The sequence below is a fragment of the Eschrichtius robustus genome, chromosome 8, assembly GCF_028021215.1.
Source record: "Eschrichtius robustus isolate mEscRob2 chromosome 8, mEscRob2.pri, whole genome shotgun sequence".
NCBI classification, from domain to species: Eukaryota; Metazoa; Chordata; class Mammalia; order Artiodactyla; family Eschrichtiidae; genus Eschrichtius; species Eschrichtius robustus.
Genome location: NC_090831.1, coordinates 114,107,164 through 114,133,951, shown reverse-complemented (window position 1 = coordinate 114,133,951; position 26,788 = coordinate 114,107,164). Strand labels below are relative to the sequence as shown.

The window sequence follows — 26,788 nt, the reverse complement described above, 5'->3', positions numbered from 1 at the left end:
TTACCTCTGAACCTCTGGGTTAAGGGAAAACAGGTAAAGGGACTGGAAGGTATTGTTTAGTTTATGAATACAAATAATCTTTTCTAGTTATTATGTTTTGTGGTTTGTGCAAAACCCCCAAAAGAAAAAGGAAAAAACGCACATGTTCTTAGTATCTCCAAGTCCTGAGCCTAGAAGAGCTAAGGTGAAGGTCACACAGGTATAAGTAAAAGATCTTGCCACTGGATTAAGACACTGGGGAGACAGTGTAGGGAACCACAGACATTCAATCCAGACATCTGTGTACTCAGGTATCTGTTACCTGCTTAGCTTAAGAAGGGTTGATGGATTTTTATGATCAGTGGAGCATTTCTCTCTCTAACAAGAGACAGAGATATAAAAAATTGAACTATAATGTATCTGGTCTGATTTATGACTTCACTGGAATCCAAGAAATGGGTTGAGCCATTCAGTTAGTCATTAATTTATTGAGAAAATATGTATTCCACACCTTCTAGGTAGAAGCAATACATATACCTAGGCATTGACGATGTAAAACTAAATGAGAAATTATTGTCTTTGAAGAACTTATATTCAGAGGGGAAATAATAAACCAATTATTATAGGTCCCTCTGATAAGTGCTATAATGGATATATGCGTAGAGTGTTCTGGAAACAAGAGGAAAGAGAATTTGCTGCTTCCTCCAGATTTCACTTTTTTATTCTTATATGAAAAGGATGAATATTTAAAGAATTAATGAAAACGCAAGCCACTAAGAAAAAAAGAGGCTTTTTAAGGGCTCTATGCTTATTTTCTTCAACTTTTGCCCATGAACAGGTATCTGCTTTTCATCATTATATCACCAGAAATACCTCTCAAATAATTCAATACTCCATGACAGTTGAACATCACTCTACCTAAAGTGTATTGATGTTTGTACAACCTGGCAAGTTATTTAGGGATATCCAAAACACCTAACAATACTTTAAACTGAAAAATTGACCTTTTTTAGTGTAGTCTATAATTCTGAACCATCCTATCAAGAAGATAGCCCTGAAATTCACCTCTTCCCAAAACTCAGAAGTTCTGGACTGAACATAGGAGTAATAGTTTCATGCTTCTCTTATCTCCAGCTATTTCCTTTGCCCAGTTTCTTCTTGGAACGTTAGGTGATGGCCTGACTCTAAAAAAAAAAAGGTTAATTGTGCTTATTGTCGAAGCTCCAGGTTCTCAACAGGAAGACAGACTATTGGGCCGTGATTTTGGTTGTGGAAATATCCTTCGAGCATCACAATCAGATAAGACGGAGAAAATTAATCCTCTTAGTGGGAAACAGGTTTTGCTGGAATATATCTTAGAGATGAAATCAGTGCACTCAGGATAGAGATAGTCCCTTGCATGACTGGTCTAAATCTTGCTCTCCCTGGCTAATCACTCAAGCTGGAAAAACTGCCGTTTAGCTGACGTGTATCTTCCTTTCTTCTTCTTCTTTCCCTAACTTACCTCCTGCCATTGTCCTCTCTAGCCAAGCACATAATGATACAATGTCCCTTTACGTGGGCAAAATAATTAATAAGAAATTTTGCTCTGTTCTTTCTATAACTGCTCCTCAATTTGATCCAGGGAATTAACATATTAAAACAATAAAGATGCACTGAATCCCTGACTCAGGGAACCCTTGCTATTTTACAAGCGAGCAAGTAAAAGGTAACTCTGGTGGGTATTAGCGGTTGTAGGTGCCCTGTTGATGTGCACAGTGTTGGGGGAAGGGGGGGAGGAAAAATTGTTTCTAGAAGCCTATGCAGTGAGATGTTAGCGTGTCTCCCATGTATCTCTGGATTATTTTGGTTGTGTTAGTGAAGTTTAGTTCTTGAAGAGGTTTTGGATGTTCTTTGGATGGAGGGGAAGAAACTTGGTATGTGGGGAACCATAAACCATCAAAATTTTATGGATGGAACAGAATTCTCAGATTTCCAGCTAAAGGAGACAAGGCAAAGCCAGAGCGTTAGGAAGTATGGGGGCAATTTGTGTAGAAAAGCACTTTTCTTGAGTTTCCTAGTAGGTAGAGAGCAGTTGGAAGGGCCTCTTAGGGAATTATTGAGTCTTCTTTAAAAACAAAACAGAAGAGATTTCTATTTCCTTCCAACAACACGCTCTGCCTTAGGACATTAAGGAAAGCAGGTCAGAAGTAACAAGAGTCTTTTGTGACAAAATCACTTAAGCACCATTCTAAAATGGGGAAAATAACTCCATCTCCCTCTGCACTGGGGAAGTTAGAGTGAGTATTGTTATGCCAATATAGGAACGGGAATTTTTTTGTTTTCAGTGGCTGTGCTACAAGTGGGGGCTTGGACACACAAGAGGACCCCCTCTCATTCCTCTGTCTTGTGTCCCCTGGGAGCAGCCCTGTGCTGGTGCAGGGTCACAGCACAATCCATTTTTGTGCGGTCGGTCCTCTCTTCCTTGAAACAGTGGCTGGATCTTCCTTGAGGACTTGACACTGAAATCTCATCAGTTTGAAAAATAGGGATGTAGGGTACGTTGGACGGGATTCAAGCTAGAAAAAGTTGGCATAGATGCAGGGAATGTTAGTTCTACAAAATGATGCCACGTCTCTCCTTGAGGGCCCAGTATTTTTAAGCAACAGGATTAAAATTTAGTCAAGAGTGATAAGAACCATCCCCTGGGAATGCTGGCAAATGTCCCTGCCATCAGGAAAGTGCCCACAGTTTCTGAGGGCTCCAACAATGATTTTCCTTCCTTTGCAAAAGGGGGCAAATGTGCAAAGTTAAGTCTCCTGTCATGTCACTTTTAGAGGATCCCACCCTGTGGACCATGGTCCTCGACACTGGGCTTCCATGGCAGGTTTTGGCAATGGAAGGGAAGGTGGGAGGCAACTTCTCTTTCCCACAGATTGCCACTTTATAAGGGTACCCGTCAGGATCTGAGCTAAATATTTGTTTCTCGCTCTAACAATCAGAGAAGAGGCTGTAGTTTCTCCTAAATATGACTTTGGTACATCTACCTGTGACATGAAATATTTCTGCATGTCAGTCCTCTCTCCAACACTGGTCCTGGGACTAACCCTTCAAAGGCTGCCCTCATCTCCTCGGAAGGTCGCTGAGAAATCAGCTCACTCCTGGCTCCCTCTTTCCCACCTCCCTACCTCTGCAGAGAGGGAACGCCAGTGAGACAGTGCTGGGGAGAGCAAGTGAGCCTCTGTGTCCTGCCCCTCTGTTCCTCATCCCATTCGCCCCACTTCCTCAGAGCCCAGTGCGTTCAATGTTCGGAGGTCTGTTTCAAGGTTTCAGCTGTCTCCTGACAGCCTCTCTAACCACTCACCTCCAAAATAACCCATTCATCCTTTTGCTTCTTTCTCAAACTCCCACCAAACCTCTTGTTTTCTCAGTGTGTCGGCCTCAGTGTGAATCATTTGATTAAATTGATTTAAAGGGTGAAGGATAATTTTGAAATCCTTCCAAAAGTATTTGCCTGTGAGTCTCAGGTTGGAGGGATATTGACCAGTTCTCGCCTGGTGTGCTCCGGAGCGGGGTCAGGGATGTGAAGGGGGTGCATTCATCGCTCTTGGAAATGGGAGGTTGTACAGAGTGTGGAACGTCTCTCAGAAACCTCTGGGGACCTCTGAACCCACAACCCCGAAGAGACCAGGGTAAGGAATAGCTCTACAATGTAGAGAAGCTACTTACTTGGAATTCAGGGAAATGGGGACCACGTTTTCCCTTTTCCTAACTTTTCTGGCTCTTGAGCTGATCACCAAGCATAAGAGCAACTACAACAACAGACATTACTTTACGACTTTCTCCAGTGCTCTCTTAATGGTAGCCTCACCTAATAGCCCCCTTGGAATCTCCGTGAAAGTGGAAGATTTCTAAGTGGGAATGTTCTAAGTTCAGAATATGCCACAGGTTATAGTTAAGCATGTAGGAGTGCTTAATATTCAAACATTGGATTAACTGAGTTGTTCTCAAAGAGTGTGTGGAGCCCGTTTTCACTTCTTGTACCATGATTTATTTGCATCAATTTATCGTTTTCTCTTAGAGCTCCTTTCCTGTTTTGGGTTGTTTATAATATATCACTTAGAAACTGCACCTTCCTTGGACACAGAAGAGTTGGGCAGAGAGAGAGACTTTTTTTTTAGATTTTGTTTCCCATGCCGGTGTTTTGAACATGAATTCCCTCTTCTGAGAAGTGGGTTAGGTGGGAGGAGATTTTGATAGGAAAACTTCTGGAATATATTATAGTTATCTTCAGGAGAAGTGCCAAAGCAGCTCCCACATCCGCCTGTTTTTTCTTCCATTTTCCAACGCTGGATTCAGAAATCCGTATTGCATTTCATAAAAATAATTAGCTGTGGGTAAGCCCTTGCTCAATTGCCTTGGCTCCACAAGGTAGATATTGCCTATCCTGAATCATGTGATATGTGCGATGGTCTTTTGTATAAGTTTCTTGTGTTAATACCGAACGTAGAACTCATGTGATTTGCCCTCACAATTTAGAGCTTCCTGTTTCAATTTATGCTTAAAAAAAAAGTCCACACTTACAAAACTCCAGATGGATTGCGTCTCAACAGCAGTTGTTGGCCAGGGCTCCCAGTCATTAGCCTAAAGCCGGCAGCTCTTTCTAAAAGATATTCCCTGCTGATACTCCCCACCAGGTCTCTGCAGGTATATCTTCCTTGATCAGATTTTAGAATAACATGCCTTTTCTATTCCTTTAATCCCTTTTTAGAAATTAGGCAGGCAACTATATTGCAAAGACCGATTTGTAATATGAACCATCACATCTGTTTCTTTTCTGCATGATTGTACAATGTCTGATGCACCATTTTTTTGTTGTTTTTACATCTTCAAAATGTTAAAATATTTCCCAGGAGTGTTCATATTTTACATAATAAAAAGTGTGATGGCCAGTTTTTCATGTTTAATGAACTTGGTCTGTATTAGGTTCTTCCAGGTCATCTCTCTTTTTTAAAAATCTCTTTCTTCTTGTAGCCGACGCCCACTTTTGTCCGTTTTTCCTTGTCTCTAACCATGCATTTCAAAGAAACTCCTTCCCCTCATTTTGTTGCAGTTCTTAGGGATGAACAGTAGGTGGCAGTAAAATTTCAAGCTCAAAGGGCGTTAGGAGTTTCTTCCTCACTCTGCAGACTGATTAAGGAGGGTGTATAAAGAAATTGAATCATACAGGCTAGTGGTAAAACAGTGCTGTCTGCAAAACACCAAATATAACTAAACACAGGAACTTATTAAAAAGGATATTTCAAGTACAGCTCACGTTGGGATCATCGGGTGTATATTTGGCTAGGAGAGTCTTAATAGGAAATTATGAGCATGAACAGAATTAGAGGAAATTTACATCAAATGAAGAACTCCCCAAGCAGGCTCTATTATTTGAGTTCTGGAACTTATTTCCCTACCTCCACACAAATGTCCATCTCTCTCTCCTTCCTCTTTCCACAACCCTCCCTTCTGTTGGTGGTGAATGTTACCTTTGAGGCTGTTTGGCAATCCCTGAATGAGTTTGTGACCACTTGAATAGAGAATGTGTTTGTCTTTCTCTCACTTCAATGCCACTTTGTGTGGTTGCTGTACCTTTCATCTCTTTTGCTCTCATTCTCGCCTGCTCTCTTACTGTATGTGCTTTCTTCATTGTCTTAATAGCAATATTCATAATTAGAGGGAGGAAAAGCAAACAGAGAGGATTGTATAGTTGATGGAGGTTCTCAGTGCTAAGGGATTTCTGGTTCTATTTTATCTAGTTAGAGATGCTTAGGGCCTGGAGTGATGGTGGTGAAGATGTCAGCTAGATCTGTGATCTCACTGTTGCTCCCTCAAGCCCTCAAAATGATGTCATAGGTTGGGTATAGCAGTCCTTAGGCAGTGCATATCCTTGAGGGAAGCTCAAGGGAGAAGGCAGTTGCCCAGAGATGATTACCTACAGCCATGCTTTGAGACCATATTAAATCATCCCTTGGCTGGCTTAACTTAAATGAAAGTTCTTTGTCCATCAACAGTTTCAGGAAATAAATTGAATTTCTGTAGCTTCGTCAGTTCAAGGTAAAACAGAAGCAAAACAAAGATGGTGTTTCTTCAGCAGTGGTGTGTGGACCCTTGAAATGTGCCTGGAAGGGATGTCCAGCTGGGAAATCAGTTTCCACTTGAGACATTACTCAAGAGTTTGTTAACAGACAACTAGAAATAATGGTCCAGGCAGGAGACAGAGTCCAACCTAGGGAACTTTGCCCAGGCCTGAATGTTCTTGATGTTCTTCAGTAGGAGCAGGTGCCCATTGGCACGTGATGGGAGGCTGTGTGTACAGAGATACTGGCTTTCACCAAAGTGTAAGAAAGGTGGATGAGATAAGCCCAGGGAACTGTTAGGGCTGTGGTCAGGAGAGGGAAGAAGAAATGAAAGTAGAATGACAAAGGAGAGAGGGAAACAACATTCAGAGTTGATATAAAGCTAGAAACCAGATGCTTCTCTTTCTCTTCCTGAGTAGGTTGGATGATCTCCCCTGTGCTTATAGAAAGTAGTGTTTATGCTGTGGTCTTCATCCGAAAAACTAGAGGGTAAAGAGGGATGTTAGGCATGACAAGGAAAATTGGTGCAATATATGTAGAGACAGTTGCTTTCAGTGTGCGGTCATGGACTGCCTCGTTCACGAGGACCTCGCAGCCGAGGATGCTTTATTTGCAGTGTGCCGGGTGGAGTCTAGAGGTAGCGCAGCTTCTAGACCACCCTGCCATTCCTCCTGTGTTTTCTCTTTTAAATGCATGATGGTAACCAGGAAATGAAGGGCCTTGGCTCCTCCAGCCAGGCCTGTGGGTTGGTATGAATATCTCAGAGCTCCCTCCCCATCCACAGTCTTATAGAAATAATCCGTGGCTAAGTATTTTCAGAATATGAATCTCTGCTTTTGTGCCTATTCAGGTGCCTCTTATACCTGTCCTATATTTTTATTCCAAGCTCACCTCTATGTGGTGGCCCCTTTGGTTGCCAACTCCCCACCAGGAGGTGGTTTAGAAAATCTCAGTGGAGGGTATATGTGTTGGGGACACTGGGGAAGGAGATTAACATTCATTTGTGGGTGATTCTCTCCAAAAAGTAACAGACCCATATGGGTGGGTCCCCAGTATTCATCTAATCTATTTTTAGGAAAGAATATGTAAAATGGATAGTCTATTGACCTCTCTCTCTCCAAGGGAGGGAATGATACAGATAGTCCAAGGAAGGGCCAAGTAGGAAAGCCATGGATGCTATTGAATTAAAGCCATGAGATGAAAAAAATAAAAGCAAAATATTTTATAGAGGCTTAGAAAAAGTAGAGTCAGGACAGTATTACTCAAATAAAAAAAGAGAGATGTGGATGGACCTAGAGACTGTCATACAGAGTGAAGTAAGTCAGAAGGAGAAAAACAAATATCGTATATTAATGCATGTACATGGAATCTAGAAAAATGGTATAGGCGATCTTATTTGCAAAGCAGAAATGGAGACACAGAGGTAGAGAACAAATATATGGACACCAAGGGGGGAAAGGGGGAGGGTGGGATGAATTGGGAGATGGGGATTGACATATATACACTATTGATACTATGTATAAAATAGATAACAAATGAGAATCTACTGTAGAGCCCAGGGAACTCTACTCAGTGCTCTGTGGTGACCTAAATGGGAAGGAAATCCAAAAAAGAGGGGATATATGTATATGTATAGCTGATTCACTTTGCTGTACAGTAGAAACTAACACAACATTGTAAAGCAACTGTACTCCAATAAAAATTAATTTTTTTTAAAGAAGGTATTGTGTTAGGAAGAGCTTGGAGATTTCATGGAGGCTGCCAAGAAAATGCCTGTATCTAAAATGTATTGCAAAGCATTTCACCACCTCATAAAGGCTGAACTAGTCACGATGCCCATCATCTCCGTTCTAGGTTTATTGATTGAAAACAGTAAAACATCGCAAGTAGTGCAGTGTTTCTTAAAGAATTTCACTATCCTAACTAGGACACTCCTGTGCTCTTATTGTTATGACATTGCTGGTAGAACATTGGGCACATTTTTCAGTGTCCTTCAGCCTTGTGATTGATCTACTGGAAAGATTAGAGGCTTTGCAGGGAAACATGCTGATGGAAGGCAATCTACACAACCGTTTTTGTGTTTCTTAGACATTCCTTGTGTCTTAGTGATGACAAATTCTAGAAGCAGCCCTGTCGAATACAGTAGCCGCAGCCGATGTGTACTCTACGTCTCATTCCCTCAGATTCTTGATATCTGCGTACATTAATCTTATAAAATAATTCATTCCAGGATGCTATAGCCGTATTTAAGTGGATAATTTCACATTTTCTGTCCTTTTCCTTGGGAACAGAGGAGAACAAACTCATCCCCTTGGGGACCTTGGAGACATTCCTGAAGCTGACTGTCTCAAACACAGATTTTTTTTTTTTTTTTAACTTTATTGCTTTAAGAATTCAAGCAACTTTTGCTTTGGGATCCATAATATGGCTGTGCCTGTTTCAGCATGAAAATAATATTTTAAAAGTATTTTACCAGTTAAATTTTATAATTCCCCATCTAAAAATGGTGTCTTATTTTCCTGAGGCTTCCCTTATTTTCAAGTTCCCATGTGTACCCTAGCTAGAGAAGTCTTGCCTTCATTTAAAAGGAAAGAAAAGTATGGATATTCAATTAAGCAGGGTCAACATTGGGAAGGGGACTTTCACTAGCAAGTGTTCCAATTAAAATTACAGAAAAGTAAATCAAAGTGGTTAAAAAGCAAAACACTTCCACAAAGCAGATATTTGAAGGGATGAATAAATGAATGGATTCTTACTTAATATAGTTTTAATTGTTATTCACTTCCCCTTAATCCCTTTTTTCCCACTGCAGTGGTGACACTGTGGGAAAGCCCCCGGGTTTTTTCTATAACTTAATAGTTCAAAGATCTGGGCAAACCTTCGCTGTTTTCCTCCGCTGTCATCTTTTAGCTCTTTTTTTGACCATTGTGTTTCTTCTTTTAAGTTTCTGTTCACAGAGACTCTGTTTCCTTCCCTTGTTTTCTTCCTTCCTCCCTTCCTTTCCTTATTCCATTTATCCATTTCATGGAGATTTGTTCACAGTTTTTACCTGCTTCGTGCCATCATCTTTTTAGGATGTTCTCAGCCTGAGTTTTGTTTTTCAGAAGATCCTTGTCCTGCTCTCTTCTCTGGGTATTTTTGTGTAGATGTCATGATGGTTCCTTTTTGTTCATTACTCATACTTGTATTGGGTGAGTTCTTTTTGGAACCGCTAGTTTGGATGGATAATTAGGGATAGTGGGTTGGTGTGTTTCCGGAAGCTTGACTTTGAATCTTTTGTCTTCAGACTCTTTCTTAGCAGCTCTCTCCTCCAGGGTTTGATTCTGCTACTGAATGGCTCAGAGCGGAGGGCTTTCTGTCATAGGTTTTGTGGTCCGTGATGTAGCTCGTGTCTCCTCAGTTGAGATTGAAACACTCAGTCTCCCTGAAACTTGGTCCAATTTTACTATAGCTGCTCTTCTTCATATATAATAATTTCAGTTTAGGGACAGCTTCTAGTTTAGCCAAAGATGGTGCTTCCTTTTCTGTTTCTTATTCTCCCTGTTATTTTCCATGAATTTCAAAAAAGATTGAAGAGCGGAGATACTAACGTGGCAGTTTTGCGATACTAGTCTGTAGCTTGTCTTCTGCCTTTATTCTTGCTGTTTTGTAGTCTGCTCGCTACAGCTGCCCGAGCAAAAGCACAGGTGAGAATCTGTGACTTCTCTGCTTCAGAACTTTGCTCTGTGTAGCTTAGAAGGTAAATGACAAGCACTTCAAATTGGCCCCTCAGCTCCTACATGAAACACCCCTCCCTCCTCTGTCTTTAGTCCTGATGTTTATGACTCCTTTACATTTGAGCAACACTGAGTTGCTTGTATATCTGATAACATGTTATGAAATTTCCTCTCTCTACCCCTATTTCATATGCCTGTTGCCACCACCTGGAGTTCTTTTTTCGTACTTAATAGGCTTCTACTTATCCTTCAAAGCCCAGCTCAGATGGTTCTTGCTTTTTGAAGCCACCTTTTACTTTTTTTGGAAGAGAATTGGTCTCCCTCTCTTCTGTGCTACCCCTTTACTCATACACGTTGTGATCATTGCATTTTTTCATTATACTATAATCACTTGTTTACATATTTTCCTCGTTCACTAGATTATGAGTTCCTTGAAATTGATATCTTGTTTCTTTTTTGATCCACATCACTTGGCACGGTGCCTGGTACTTAAAAGGATCTCAAGTAATAATTATTATTCAGGTTTGAATCAACATAAAGGGAAAGATTCAAATCTGAATAATAATTATTCAGGGTCAATAAAATAGGAGGGAGATTTTTAAATGCGGGTCTTGAGTTTTTGTTTTCGTTGTCTTTGCTGAATTTGAATGAATGTAAATAAAAATGTAAAACAATACCAAAACCAATAAAACAAAGCAAAATCAAGTATAAATATCCTGTAGCCCATAATAAAAGACTAGGGATGAGGAAAGAAGTGAGGGGGAAAACTCTAAATCCTGGAGCTACTTGAGCGCTAGTGAAGTAATAGTCCGCACTGTGAGAGCAGATAGGTTCTCCAAGATAAAGTGTATGTGGAGGAGGAATGAACAGGCTGGGACAAAGCCACAAGTCTTTCAGGTGCAACAGGAGGAATAAACAGTGAGCTTTCTTTCCTTCCTTTGTTGTCAGGTTAAGGAACATTTATCTCTTCCGGGGATTCAACCTCTCTGTTGTAAAAATAACTTATACTGCTGATTTCATGATATTTCATCTCTCCTGAGCTAAGTTCCAGAAAACTTTTTATGCCCATTTCCAGCAATAATGGATGATGTACACGTCTCAGTGGAATAATTTAGTGACTCGCTCCAGTGAAAGGTGAAATACTGAGTGAGGATTGAAATACTCCATATGTCTTAAAATTCCACAAACCCAGGCGTGTGGGAGACATTCAGCACAGAAACTCAACATGACTAATCCTTAGAAAACAGTCTGAAATCGATAGTTCTTCCCCACTGCCTGGACATACCGCGGAAGGCATCCCCTTGGGGCTCTCAAGGAGCCATCTGGAATTTTTCAGACTTAATATTAGTTCTTTGCTTTTACAGAAAGGCAGCAAAAACCCTCACTGGCCTTCCACCTGAGACATTTAGTGGTCCATTGGCATGGATTTTCCTTTATTCCTGTAGCTCTGTGAGAAATTAATTGCAAACCATCTAAGACATGCTTTGCTTCCTTCCCATCAGAAAACACCAGGAGTGAAGATGTTTCCTTGTTGCTGACTCTTTTTTCATGACCTCTGCAACTTAAGAAATTCTCTAATTTCTTTTTTCTTTTTTAATTTTGATTTTATATTGGAGTAGAGCTGATAAACAATGTTGTATTAGTTTCAGGTGTACAGCAAAGTGATTCATTTATACCTATACATGTATCTGTTCTTTTCAAATTCTTTTCCCATTTAGGTTATTACAGAATATTGAGTTCCCTGTGTTATACAGTAGGTCCTTGTTGGTTATCTATTTTAAATGTAGTAGTGTGCATATGTCAATCCCATTTCACCTCTGTTCAGCCCCCTCTGCCCCTTTGTTTGATGGTGGTCATCTCTGTCGTAGGGGGCACAGGATGTCTTTTGGCTCTGACAGTGCCCACACTGTCACTAATTTGGAGCTTCAGGTCATTCCCTAGACCCTTCCCTCACAGCTGACCTAGGAGCTGGCAAACTCAAAGGTGGTTTTAAGGTGACGTGGTGATTTCTGAGGAGCTCCAGAGTGTGTCTGAGTCCGAACTCTAGTGTGTGGTGCTGAAATTAATGCAATTTAATACATTTTAATCAGGGACCCACTATCTTCTAAATAAGACATGGTCCTAGGTTCCAAGAAGCTCACAACCTAGTGGGAAGACTGGTGTGTGAAAGTGTGAAATAGGGGGACTCCAGGGAGAGGACAGATCAGCTCCACCTGAGGAGGCCCAGCAGTGTTTCTCAAGCAGCCGACACCGCAGTGATGACTTAGTATCATGCCAGGTTCCCTCCCTCTGCTCCCGTGTCCACCACTCAGATGCCAGTTTTTTCTCCACCAGATCTGGGGACCCTCTGTAGTTTTCACACACAGAAGTCTACTTGAAGAGACCTATAAGGTTGCAATGATTTCACTTTGCCACCCAACGGAAGTTCAAGGCTGTCTCACCATTATTCCTGTGTCTTTATACTGTACTGTTTGTTCACATAATGGACAAAAATATTTCTGATCAGTAGATAAAGTAAAGTGGTATCGGGCATCCCAAAGTAGCCAAAATTGTCCTTCAACCACTATGCACCCACTGAATGATTCTTGCCCCAACGTTTGTCATCATGTCTCATAAATATTAGTTATGTTATGACTACATATAAATATTAGTTATATAAAGTTTGGTAGCTTTACTACCAAACTCATGCATTTGCCTTTGGTCATCTCCCTGCTATGGGCTCCAGCAGGCCCATCATTTAGAGGAGAGGACCCCTCCCTCCTGGTTTCTTGCCTCTCCCTTCAAAATGCTAACACCTCTGAATGCAGTATTATGCATCTCTCTTTCTCCCAAGAAAAGCATGAGTCAGTAGTCAAGACTGTATCTTTCAAACCTGAGGGGAATTCATCAACAAAGTTGTGTCTGTATTGCTCAAAGTAACTCAATTAATAGCCGAGAAAGAAAAGAAGGTCATTATTGTGAAAGGAGTTGATATGATGATCCGTTGGTATCTTAATATTGTAATTAGACCTGAGCCTCAAATGATATGCAAAAGTTATCACTTTGTAGAAGTTCTGTGGGATCCCAATGGTTGCCCTTCTGCCTCATCCTGACTCTCACAGGTTTAGAGACATAAGGCCAACATGTAGACGGTCTACATCATACTCACTGAAACATTAAATTCCACAGTGAGTGGAAGCGAAAAGCAATATTGATAAGGGCACATGCCATTTCTCTTACTTCTGTCTCATTTTTTATTGTCCAAGTAGATTTCTTTTTTACCTACAGACACTTAATCTAGTGTTTATTTACATCCCTGGTATTTTCTATGGAGGCCTGGCCTTCAGCACTAGTGACCTCACAGGATTTCATCCATCACCACATTTCTTTTATTGTGAGTTCTTTTATTGTGTGTGATAAATCCAGACAGTTTAAGTTTGTTTCAGTCTTACGTCACCATGCTAATAGACTATTTTAGTAACATCTACCACTCAACCAATCCAGGTAAGCTTTGGGAGTGATTAATTGGAATATACCATACAACCAACACATCAATTACACCATCTACTACTATACTGAATTTCTATTTAACTGAATTTTGGGAGTGTAATTTCTATGAGCTTATTCTTGATCATTGTTGTACCTATAATTATCAGTGTCACTTACAAAAGATTTATCATGCTTATTATCTCATTTTAGGTCACCAGTCTCTTCAGAAGATCACGGTAAGAATCTGTCTTACTTATACTAATTCAGAACTAAAAGTTGAGCTGTGGTCCTTGCATTTCACTGTCAGAGGGAAGAATTATTTAAGAAAACGTCTTTAAGATGTTTGCCTTGTGTTTTTTTAGTGCACAGTATGAAGCGCTTTTAAAAACTTAATGCATTCTAGCTAAATTTGATGTCTTGTATTATCTTCAAATCTGTTACAACTATTTTGGTTGACAGATATTTCAAAGCTTAACGTATTCTGATTTCTGTCCCATCTCCAGATACAGTTAACCCTTGAACAATGCAGGGGCTGGGGGCACCAACCCTAACCCTCCGTGCAGTCGAAAATTTGTGTGTAACTTAGAGTTGGCCCTTCATATCTGCAGTTCCTCCATATTGGCAGATTCAACCAACTGCGGTTCCTGTAGTGCTGTAGTTTTTACTATTGAAAAAAATTCCTCATATAAGTGGACCTGCGCAGTTCAAACTCGTGTTGTTCAAGCGTCACCTGTACTCTGTGTGACTCTGGGCTGGTCATGTAACTTCTCTGAGTCACAGATTTCACCTTTAAAGTGGGGATTTGTAGTAGATATTTCCAAAAGTCCCTTCCAGAGTAGACATTGAGATTTGCAGAGAATGTTGTGAGTCTGAAATTGGTAGTAGTCTGAGCTGTTACGGAGTTGAGGTGAGTTATTTGCATTTTAAGAGATGACTATTTTATTCAAAGGATAAAATGTGTAGTTTTGTCACATCTAAGGTTTGGAGTTGTACGTTTATTCAATCAGTCATTCAGAAATGTTTTATTAAGTGTTTGCAGTGAGTCAGTTATGTTATATAATCATGTTATACAAATATGCTATATGGGGCTATGTGCAGGGACAATGTGATGTGTGACACAGAACTTTTTCCCTCAAGGAGCCTGATGGGTCCCCTTTTGGGGAAGGGGGCAGTGAAATGACACATACGTACTGCAATACAAAGTGAAATTTGATTAATCTTTTATAAAAGAGGGATAAGCCAGGACTCTAAGAGTACCACTGACATTCCACTTCATGCTCATTCAGCTAACGCACCATTATCTATTTAGCCAAACAAGTTTAAAAAAAAAAAAAAAGACAGCTGTTTTAAGCTTTCCTCTTCACCCTCTCATTGCTACCTGGCCACTAAATTCTATCAACTCTGTTTTTTATTCTTCTTTTACCTCTGTTTTCTTTTCCATCCCCATTCCTTTCATTTAGGGCCACTCCATATCTTACTTGGACCTTTAAAATTGTCTTCTAACTGATAGCCATACCTCTAGAATCCCTTCTTTTATTTCACTGTATACCTACATATCAGCAAACTGATTATGGTAAAAATCTACTCTCATTGCCTGTAGGATGAAATCTTTTCAATAGACAATAATTATATTCATCTTTCCAATATTGAACTTAAACATGGAATAGAAAGTCCTAAGTGATGGACTCTTTGTCTTCCTCTACTGCTTACTGCTTCTTTGGGCATCTTTCCCCTTCTCTCTATGCTCTGTGCTCTAGCCATGCGGCATTACATCTAATTTCTGAAACTCAGCACGTTTATCATGTTTCCCTGCTTTTAGCCAGGCTGTTCTGACAGAAGGCACTCCTCCTTTTTGCCATAGACAATTTATACTTACCATTTGAGACGTTGTTAATCATATCATCATCCGTGAGAGCTTTCTGCCCTACTTAACATTGCATCGCATATTTTTCTTCATTCTGGAATTTAACTTAAAAATTTGATGCTTGATTTACCTATCTCCCCTGCTAGGCTGTGAGTTCTTTGATATAGATCCCAACAAATAGCAAACATTCAAAAGATGTTCATTAATTGAATACTTAGAGAGAGGTGGAGTTTTTAAGTAGGCCTGTTCTGCTGCCGTATCATAAAGTCTCTCCCAATGTTGGAATGAAGTTGTATCATGTTCTATGAAAAATCACAGGGGAAATTATGTTCAGGCCTATTAAGTCAGAATTAGGCATCACCCACCTAATGATGACCTACTGTTATATGCTATTTTGCTCATCGGTGTTGGTATTGACTAGGTTTTTTATTGCATATTTAGAGGTCCTTAGATTTTCCGGTTCAAATGATAAACCAGAAATTTGTGTTTGGTTTTTATTTTGAACTAGGGTTTCCTTTAATGACCTTTGTTTGCATTTGCCTTCCTGTCTGTAAGAACTTAATCTCCCATTCCAGAATAAAGGGGGATGGGCTTCTGAATTACAATTCTGTAGTCCGCTAGGAATTCTTAAGGGCTATGGGCTATCAGCAAGCAGTGTCAACGTCCTGGGGCGTCCTGAACAGTGACAACTACCCAGAAGACTTGTTCAGTATTAACAGCGCTTCAGAATCGATTATTTTAAGAAGTGGGTATATGTGATTAATTAAACATTATCCACATTAGAGGGCTTTTACATTTTCATGGCTTCAAAACATTTATTACATGTCCGTGCCTCTTAGTTTGATTCTGCAACTTCCAAAAATGATTCAAATATGTAATGTAAAATTATAATGCTGATTGACCTAATCTTACCTAATTTTCATATCTTCTAGCCCATGTATCCTTGGAAAAATATTCTTTTCCTTTTCTCTATCACCAAGATTTTCTACTAGCACTTAAAATGTGTTTTCTTATGTTTATACATTTTAAAGTGTTCATGTTTGCTGTGGTTAGCATAAAACCTTGAGTATCATGTCATCAAGCTTGTGTTTGTATACAGTAATGACATTGCAGTGTACTTGTAAGAGAGGTAAGAAGTAGCATTTTTGCTTTCTCAAAGTTATGGGTAGAAAAATCGAGGCACATTGGGCAAATGGATTGTGAAATTGGAAAAGAAAGCTCTGTGCCTCTTGACTTTCTATTTTGTTTGCTTTCCACCAGTGATCCTATTCCTCTCTCTGACTGGTCTCTTTGGCTATCCCCAGAACAGACTTCATTCCTGAGAAAATCTTATTTTCCAAAGTCCAATATCCCTGACCTTCTCCATCCCCTCAGATTATCCTTTCATGGAAAATGCGCTTGGATATTGTGGCTTTGTTATTTTCCCTCTTAGTTTCAGTTTCCTTACCTGTAAAGTGAGGCTATTCGTATCTACCCTGCCTACCTCATGGGATTGTTATGAGTTCAATTGTGAAATCATCTGTGAAATCACTTTCCAATTTGTTAAAAGCACTCTGAACATAATGCTGTTGGTGTCAGCAGTGGATGAGGAAGTATGTGTATATTATGATGTTTGCTCAGCATTACATACTGCCTTTGACAAGTTAAAAGATGTGCTGGGGAGGAGAAGGGGTGTGAAAAATGTTTCTTTCAACATTATCATTAAATATTAAATTTTATTGGAAGCCTTTTTATATCTGGGTGAGGAGGAGTAAAATGGTTAATACACAATTTAGCCTGCAGTGACAAAGTAAAGGGACAGTTTCTGATTAGATACGGGGTCATTAGATATGGGAGATTGATGATATAAGGCATAAGTGAAATGTAGAATGTTTCTATTTTTATCACAGAGTATCAGAGTCATTAAGAATAAAGGCTAAAATTTACTGAGTGCTTCTTGTGCAGAGACACCGTGCTAAAGTGTTTCAGCTACATCATTTCATCTTTAACAAAGCACACGACACAGTGAATGTGTTCTCCTCAGTTTTTAGTGGGGGAAACTCACAGTACTTACATAACTTGCTGAAGATCACACAGCTAGTTAGTGGTAGAGTTAATTTTCAAACCCAGTTCTAACACTCCCCTCTTGCTCATTTACCCACCATGTCCCCAGAAAACAAAAGAAGTGATTGTCAGCATTCAGGTGAATTGATAGAATCATAGAAAGAAAAAAATTTCCCTCTAACAAGAGGTTATTTACTAATGTGTGAGTAATTTCCTTTTAATGACAAAACAAAACAGATCAAAAATAACAACTTCTCCCTCCTGCTGGGAATGATTTGTCCCCGTAGAAAAAGTAAATACCAATGTCACATTCTCTCATAATTAGTTAACTGAGTGAAACTGAAGCTTCAGGGAAGCCTGCCATGCTAAGTCCCAGGGGGAACGTTACATTTTAATGTTACAGCTGGAAGCCAAAGTCCTACTCCTTGTCAGAAGATAAGCTTGATGGTGATGAATTGCCCTGTCCTGCAAGTTTCCTCTGCGTTTAGTGCCTATTGCCCCTGGAGCCACCTCTGGTGGGTGCCCAGGCTGCTTCGCCTGCTCTGAGCGCTCAGATTCTGTCTTGTCCTCTTAGCTTGCTTGCTTTACGGCCTCTCAGAACGCCTCTGTGCTGGGGCACTGACAGAGGGTCAGCTTCCAACCTATGTCTGTTCACTTACAAAGTAAAAGACATTAATTGAGAGGAAATGCCAACAATCCGATTCCCCCTGGCATGTCTGAAGCAGGTATCCCTCTCCTGTCCTAGCCCCCAGACCTGTTGTTGGTAAAAATGGTTCTTTCTCACTTTATATGGTAGTTCTTCTGTTGCAGCAGTAACACAATGAACAAGAATGGGAGTGGAGGCTATCTGGAGATAAAAACTGTAACAGCCATAATCACCAGTGTAAGTCCCCAGGGACGAGCCACTGTCAGGAATCGAGGCAGTTTTACTTTGCAGTGGGTTGTGCGGGGAAACGCATTGTAGAGTGGCCTAAAGCTCCTTAATATATCAGTGGCTGTCTCCGGCTCAAATACCATAGATTCATATTTCTCTCTAGTATAAATACATATGTATATATACATTTACTGAAATAGAAATATTCATAAAAATGTATAAAATTTATCTGCTCAGTTTAAATTATAACCAAAGGAACTACTGTATACCCAGCCCCCAGTCTAAACAATAAAATATTTGTTGTAATCTGGAAGCTTCGTGATTGCCTTTCTGATTACATTCTCTTCCCTCTCCTATGGGGATAACTACTATTCTGCTTTTTTTGTTAAAAATTTCCTTGTTTCTTTTCATCATTTTACTACACGTATGCATATTTCACCTATGGATATGTGTGTGTGTATAAATATATATTTTATAGATGTATTCCATATATGTGTGTATATGTATATAGTTTTGCCTTTTTTGAACTTTTATAAATTGAATTCTTTTGCAAACTCTTCTGTGATTTGCTTCCTTTGTTACAGAATAATGCTTTTGTAATTCATCCTTGTTGATGAGCATCATATTCATTTCATTAATTTTTCATGTTGTATAGTGTTCTGTTGTATGAATATATAACAATTTATATATCCAAATTCTGCTGATGAATGTTTAGGTAGGCTCCAGGGTTTCTTTCTTTCTTTGTTTTTGTTCCTTTTGCTATTGCAAACAATATTATGAACATTCTTTTTCATAACTCCTCCTGGTGTCCATTTGCAAGAATTTCTCTAGGGTTTAAACCTGGCGATGGCATAGTTAGGTGGTAGGTTATACACATATTTAACTGATCACAAAATGACAAACTGTTTTCCAAAGTGATCATTCTAATTTATACTCCCAACTGCAGTGAGAGTTCCTAATAATCCACATCTTTGTCAACACTTGATATTAACTGATTAAAATTTTTTGCCAATTTGGTGGCAATGTCAAATGGTATCTTGTGATTTTAATTTGCATTAAAATAATTACATATCAGATTGAGCATTTTTCATATATTTGTAGGTCATTTGTGTTTACTTTTCTATGTAATTCTTTATTTCCTTTGCCCATTTTTCCCCAGTGGGTTGTTTTTTCTCCGTGATTCATAAACATTTTAACGTATTCTAGGTAAAAAATTTGTGTTGACTATACGTGTTGCAAATTTTCTCCAGTTTGTGGTTTATCTTTTCAAACGGGGACTTTCCTTCACTGACTTGCAAAGCCTGTTCTGTCTCCCCATATTTGTGGGTTTCCAGATTCCCTTTTCTGTTTTATTTACCCGTATGTCTATTTCTGTACAATACCATGTTGTTTTAATTGCTGTAACTTTGGTAGAAATCTTGATATCTGGGAGATACCTAAAATTTGTTGTTCCTCAAGAGTGTCTTGATTGTATGTGGACTTCTGCTTCTTCATATAAATTTTAGAATCAGCTTATCAAGTTTTGTGTTACAATTTTCATGGCAATTGCATGAATCTATACATGAGTATAAAGAGAATTGATATTTTTATGATAATAAGTCTTTTCATCTCAAACCACATCTCTTTACATTTAACTTTTTTTTAACTAATTAACCTTTTAAAATGCCTATCAACAGAGTTTTATAATTTTTTTCATGAAGGTTTTGGCCATCTTTTGTTAAATATATTCCTAAGTACTTAACATTTTAGTGATATTTTATATTTTTAAAATTATATTTTCTAAGTGAACATTGTTGGCGTATTAAAAGGCAATTGACTTAGAATCTTGTTTCAAAAGCTTGCATCAGGATTCCTGCTAATCTTTTATATTCATAAACTTTATCTAAAGGGTCCTTTTGTGAGGAAAGTATTTTCCTGAGAATTTTGTTTCATCTTTTCCAGTCATTGTGCTGTGTATGAGTGTTTTCTCATTCTTTCTGTGCCGATTAGAACGCTCGGTATAGTATCAAATACACGTAGAGATAGCAGTATTGCCTTGTTCCTGACCTCCAAGTCAGTGCCATCCACAAGTCACCATTACTTGTGCTGGCAGGTAGTCGTGGTGTTGGTGGTGTGGTTGTTTTGTGGATAGACTTTTAAGGATTTTCCCCTTCATTCAAATTTGTTAAATTCAACAGGTATTGAATTTTACTGAATTTTTTTTTCATCTTTTGAGATGATAATATGCTTTTCCTCATTGGGTCTTTTACTATGGTGCACTTCATTGATTGATTTTTTAGTAGAAACCACTATTATATGCATGAGATGAGTTCAAATTGGTTATTACATTTATCTCCTTTATATATTGCTGGGTTCAGCTTACTAATATTCTACTTAGAATTTTTACTTCCATATTCGTACTGTGATTGGCTTTTAATTTTTCTTTTTTATAGTATAGCGTATGTATGATGTTCATAGCTTCATAAAATGAATTGGAAAGCATCTCCTCATTTCCTAACATCTGGAAGACTTTGTGTAACACTTGAGTTATCTATTTCTGGAATATCTTAGAAGATCCCATCAGTAAAGTTGGCTGGGGCTGGCATTCCCTTTGTGGGGAAAATTTCAATGACAGATTTGTATTTTTTAATGTTGGAGGAGATAGATTTTCTATTTCTTCTTGAATCAGTATTGGTAACTATTTTTAAAGGAATTCATCCATTTTATTAAAGTTATTTTTCATTTTTTGGCATACATTTTAAAATACTATCTTACTGTCTGTGTAACTTCTATGAGATGTGAGGTTACATCTACCTTTTCATTTTTAATATTGTTTGTGCCTGCTGTGTGTGTGTGTGTGTGTGTGTGTGTGTGTGTGTGTGTGTCTCCTCCACCTCTCTCTCCCTCTCACCAGAGGCTTAGAGCCCTCTTTATGTTACTGGTTTTTCAAGAAACCATTTTTTACCTTCATTGGTCCTCTGTATTATGTATTTGTCTTCTGTTTCATTAGTTTCTTATGTTTATAGTTTCCTTCCTTCCAATCATTTGGCTTATTTTTATTCCTTTTCTACTTTTTTTCTAACATAGACATTTAAGTACAAACATTACCTGAATGCTTTCTCTTCCCTATATATCTCCTGGAATTCCATTTAGATGCATGTTAGACATTTTCATGCTATCCTATATATGTTTTACCCTCTATTCCCTCTTTTATATCTCTTTGTTTCTCTGGAATGCATCCCAGATAATTTCTTCAAAGTTGTTTTCTTGTTCATTTTTACTGATTTTTATTCCTGTTCATTTGAGATTATTCTAGGTGAGCTGCTCGTTTCCTTGGGCCTTTATGCACGAGAATTCTTTAAGTCCTTCAGAGAGGTTTTCCAGTCACCAGAGAAAACTACCAAACTTGATTAATATAAATTAAATTCTCCATTTGTGAGTTTGTGTGTGTGGGTGCTTGTTTGGTTCTTGTTTAGAATGCATAGGAAACACAGAGACATTAATTCAGAGTGCATCGTATTCAGATAATGGCAGTAACTAGTTAATGTTCATCACCAGTCATTATGTCTAAGTCTCTCTAGTTATTTTAGTTGTCTGAACCACATTCTCTGGTAGATTCCTTAGGAAACCAGTTTTTTCATACAATAGCAGTTGGTCTGGGTCTTTTACCCTTGAAAATTAGTTGTGCTGCATACAAACTCACTGGGGCACATGTTCTTTCCTTGACATTTTAAATATTACATTTTTCTCCTGTCATAAAGCATTTGCTATTAAAGTCTAATGATAATATTCTCCTTATAAAAGTCACTTTTTTTTGGTCTTAATACCCAAAGGATATTTTATTTTCCTTTAATGTTCAGTACTTTTATGAAAATATGCCTGGATGTAGATCATTTTGAGACATGACACTATCTAAATATAAAGTTTATTATTTTTTAAACTTCAGAACCGTGTTCTTGAATTAAGTGTTTGTTCTGTTTTTTTGCTTTGGTTTTCTTCAGAAATTCATTTTGTATGTTTGTTTTATCTTCTTTGCTTATCTTCAACCTTTGCCATTTTCTCTCAAATTCTTTTTATTCCTTTCCTCTTTTCTTTTTGATTTTTGAAAGTTCTTTGTTTCTTCTACTTAAGGCTTTATTGGTTGAATTTATTTGTTCTTGTGTTCTTTCTAGTTTAATTTGCAAAGTGTTTTATTCTTTTATTTCTAGTGTTTTGTTGAATTCATATCACCTCATTTCTGAGTTATTCGAATTCTGATTCATGCTATTTCTTTGTATCATGTGTCTTTAAGCTCATTTGAAAGAGTACGTTACTACTTTTATTTTTATAGCAAGTATTTGTGATTCACTTCCATTATCTGTGGGAATGTTATTCTGTTCCTTATTGTTGGTTTTTTTCCTTCATGTGAGATTTTACATCCTTTTTTTGATACTTTATGTGAAATTAGTTTTTCTGAAATTTAGAAAGAAAAACATGTGTCAGCTGTTCTAACTTCAGAGAGCTCTTTCTTCGGCTGGTTTTGTGTACTGTTAAAAATGTGGTAGCTTGCTTTCTCAGACTTCCCGGCTTTGATCCCTAGCCTCTCTTCCATCCAGACCTCTTTCCTTTACTCCTGTTGCCCCTGTTCTGCTCAGTGTGTATTCCACTTAGAAGAGTACCCTCACTTTGGGTCCTATCTTGAAGGGGAGCCCTGGATGGTCAGTTTTAAGAGTTTCCAGGGGCTGCAATGCCCCAGGTACTTTTAGTCCTTACTGGGGGCCCTTGCACTCATGGGCTGTGGGAATGGGAAAAGCTTCTGACAGTTTCTGTAGGTGTTCTCACCTTGGCCCACTGTACTGTTCAGTGAACACCTGTTGGCTGTTTTGAGGCTTCCTGTTCTCAGGTCCATCAGCTGTCCTGCTGCTTCCCTGTGCTTTCCAGCACAGACGTTGATAGAATGCAGGTCATTTGACCCTTGGTGTCTTCTCTCCAGCCACTCGTGATTTTGAGGTTTATAAGGGTCTCTTGTTACTTCGTCTTAAATGTTGACCATGTGTTTTTGGTTCTTCTGGTTCCTCTGTCTCTCTATATGTGGAGACTCAGGAATATTCAAATAGTCTGCTGCAACTATTACAACCATCTTCCCACATTTCCTGATTTTTTTAATCCAGCATTTTAGCTTAAATTGTTAAGGAAGTAGCTCATTCCCCTTATTATCAAAAAGAGAAACCTATATTCTTTTTTTATTTAAATAAAAGTTACACATCTTGAGAGTTATATATTTTTTTAAATATCTATGATACCTCCTGAAATTAAAAAATTTTTTTAAAGAATAATTGATTTTTGAGAAACTAAGGTTGGAGGGATTAATGGTTTGGGTCTTTGTGTTTTAGCAAAAATACGTTCAACTACTCCTTTGAAATTATTTGGCATAATATACTCTTATGTGTACTTAAAACTGAAAAACAAGGTCAGTATTTATTAAAACTTAATAAGTTCCAGGCAGTGGCTTAAGGGATGTTCTGCTGAGGTTTAGAGAGGTTAAGTAACTTTAAGGTCACAACAAACTATTAAATACTGAACCAACTGCTCTAAATGTTTTATATATATTTAACTTTCACAACAATCATAGTACTACTATTATTCCCATGTTACAGATGAGGAAACTAAGGCACAAACCTATTAGGTGACTTGTTCAAGGTCACATGTGTAGAACTAGGATTCAAACTCATATTCTAGATCCAGATCCCATTTTTAGCCCCCGTCTATATAGTCTCTCAATAGCATGGCTAAGTTTTGAGCTAATGTTATAGGAAATCTTGATTCTTTTTGTTGAAAGGAGACCTCGTAATTATTGGGTTGGAATTGGTCGTTAAAAAAGAGATTTTATTTTTTTCTTCTCGTATCAGTGAGCAGTACCCTTGACACAGAAGAACAATTTAAAGTTATATTCTTGTCCACTTCTTTTACCTCCATACTTCCATAATCAAGGAAACAGGGATCTAATTTCCGGTCAGTAGCACTCAATCTTAAAAAAGGTAGAATTCTTGAAAGGTAGCTATTTCCTTAAGAAAATATCACGTAGGAAGAGAATTATTTTATGACCAGAAGAGTAGAGTGGATTAAGAAAGTTAGATGTTTTTCCTTTTTATTTTCTATAAACTACTTTTTAGTAAAATGTGATAAGTAAGCTTGGCTAATGATACAGATGGAAACATCTGCAGATCTTTAATTGCCTTGCTAGGAAGAGTTTCCAATATTGGCCATCGCAGTATGCCACTTTGCAATGACCTTGGGCTAGCTAATGCAGAGTTGCTAGAGGGTTTTTTTGTTTTTGTTTTTTTGCCCCCAATTCAGTTTATGACTGTGGAATCCCCTATTGGCTTTTGTATTTAGATTCAAACTTTTTAGTGCTCCCTTTTGAGGTTCTTCCTCATCCTGGTTTTGTTTACTTGCATGAATGAATTATTTCTACTTCCTGCTTGGGGGGCCCTCTCCAGATCCCATCTCTGTTGTATTCACACAGCCATATGGCTTATGTACCCTCCTACCATCTCTCTGGCAAACCATCTTCATTGTCCTTCACTCCAGCCCCTCCTCTGTGCTCATTAATTCTGTGTTTTCGAACCACCTCCATCGATTCTAAGGACAAACAATGATGAACTTTTCTAACAACTCAAATGCCCGTGATTTATCCTTCCCTATTTGCTGACTGGTTTTTTGAGTGTATTCCAAATTTTTTCTCCATGGGTGGTGTTGCCCTTCTTATTTAACTCTATACTCAATGAATAGAAATGTTGCCCCATTCTATGCCGTGCCCTGGCACAGACCTGATTCCCTCTATACAAGTCTCACTGTAACATTTGCTGCAGTATGTGGTGTTGGCAAACAGCACCTTCCAGTACAAATCTTTGAGTTCCATTGTAGCCTCATTAACATTGTTCCCTCTTGTAGAGGATAGGTTAGTGCTGGTCCTTTTCCAAAGAAATTCAGTTACTAATGTGCTGAAAAGATGGCCTTTTATGGTGGTCTCACTGGGCGCTCCCCAAAGGCTGTGTGAAAGGAAAGGAACAAAAATGACAGCATGAAAAAAAGAAAAAAAAAAAAGATGACAGCATGCTTTTCCTTGGCTAGTCTTTCACATTTCCTAGGAAAACAGACAATCACTGCTGATTAAAAACAAAATAAAACAGAACAAGCAAACAAAACAAACCCCCCCCCCCACCCTGGGCTTTCCAAAATCAGGTTGTATTACTTTAGTTCTTTCCTGACCCTACTATTCTCTCTCATTCCCCCTTATTAAATCTGACTATTGACTGTAACTGTATAATCCTTTGATCCTTTTGGGGTCTTTGGAATGCGCTGTTGGTGATCAGTATCTAATTATCTTTTGAAGCCTTATTATAGATGTCTGTGTGTGTTGAGGGGGGAGTATTCTTTACTAAGAGTTACATACAACTTTGCTTTACATTGCCTTTGGCCTCAGAGAATATTTAAGTTAAAGTATTTAAAACACTGCAAAATAGGAAAGTAACAGAAAAAAAGGAGAGAGGAAGGGATGAAGGCTAATCTCCTGGTTGCTTTTAAGTGGATGGGTGGGAAGAGGTCATCAAATACCGTTGTGTCGTGGATCCGCCAGCAACAAATGAAGCTTTCATAGATCTCACTCCTACAGATACATCACCTGTCCTACAGGTAAGTGTTTAAAAAGGGAGTGGGAAATGACTGTCTTGGTCCGCGTGTCATCATCTGTGAGAGCAGAGATGAAGAATTGCGCTGGCTTTATAAATTTTACTGTTTATTTAAGCTCTTTACTCTGTAGAATGATATTGTCTGGGTTACCCATATAACCAAGGGGTTAGCAGGTACATTGGCAATTATTGTAGTATGGTCCTTATATAAGGATCATTGTTATTGTTAATCCATTTGTCTGTGTTCTACTTAACTAGAAACCCTAATAGCCAATGAAAACTTTTCACCCAATCTGCTCTACCTAAAGCTTGTTTTTTATTTTGATGGCTTTCTCTTGCAAAGAACTGGGTGGGTGCTGGCAACTGAATCATGGTCTTAGACTAAGCCTCTCTTGTCACGAGTACCAGTTGCAAAATATTAGAATACGTTGTTCCTTTTTTAGGGTGGTTCCTAGAAGTTAATCCTGGATGTGTTACTTCAACCTGTACGTTCCAGGATCTTGGAAGCATTTTTCCTGTGTGTATCTTTTTTGCCCATGATGCCCATTATAGCTCCTTAGCCTGTGCTGTCCTGGATAGAGCTGGGAAAATAGTCATCAGTCCAGCCCCTCTTTTTCAAAATAATGAAGTTAACTAAATGCTTCCTTCCTCATTTTGCCGGCTTTCTGTGTCAATTCTCTTTTCCTGGATGCTCTGAATTTTAGGGTATGACTTTCTTAGCTTCATGCAACATCCCTTCTTCCAGTCAGTGTAACTCCACACAATACCTATGAGTAGTTCATTACCACGGCATTTCCTTTCCCTGGTGCTGCAGCTTTATTTTCTGCACCTGCCCTCATCAGAGCTAGAAAAGTATGGGGCATGGAGACAACTAAAGCTGCATCCCTCGTGGCTGACCAGGGAAATGTTGGGAAGAGAGGACCTCGTTTCATCACCTAGTGACACCGTAGTGCTATCTGACAGTCTGTACAGCCACATAAGGGGGACAGTGTGGTCCCCTGCTGAGGAGAAAAGGCTCCCTCGTCAGCCTTTCACATGCTAGGCTGACAGCCTGGCTCTATTACACAGTAGCTATGTGCCCTTGAGCAACTGTC

At 38.7% G+C, this 26,788-nt stretch overlaps 1 protein-coding gene across 2 annotated transcripts in view; it reads left to right on the top strand.

The window, feature by feature from the left end:
* The window catches only part of DGKI (diacylglycerol kinase iota), a 447,792-nt gene that overhangs the window by 386,214 nt on the left and 34,790 nt on the right, over positions 1 to 26,788 (top strand). For both annotated transcript variants that reach the window (XM_068550116.1, XM_068550115.1), the window contains one exon: positions 13,475 to 13,500. In XM_068550116.1, coding sequence (XP_068406217.1) covers positions 13,475 to 13,500 — 26 coding nt within the window. The remainder of the gene's footprint in view (positions 1 to 13,474; positions 13,501 to 26,788) is intronic.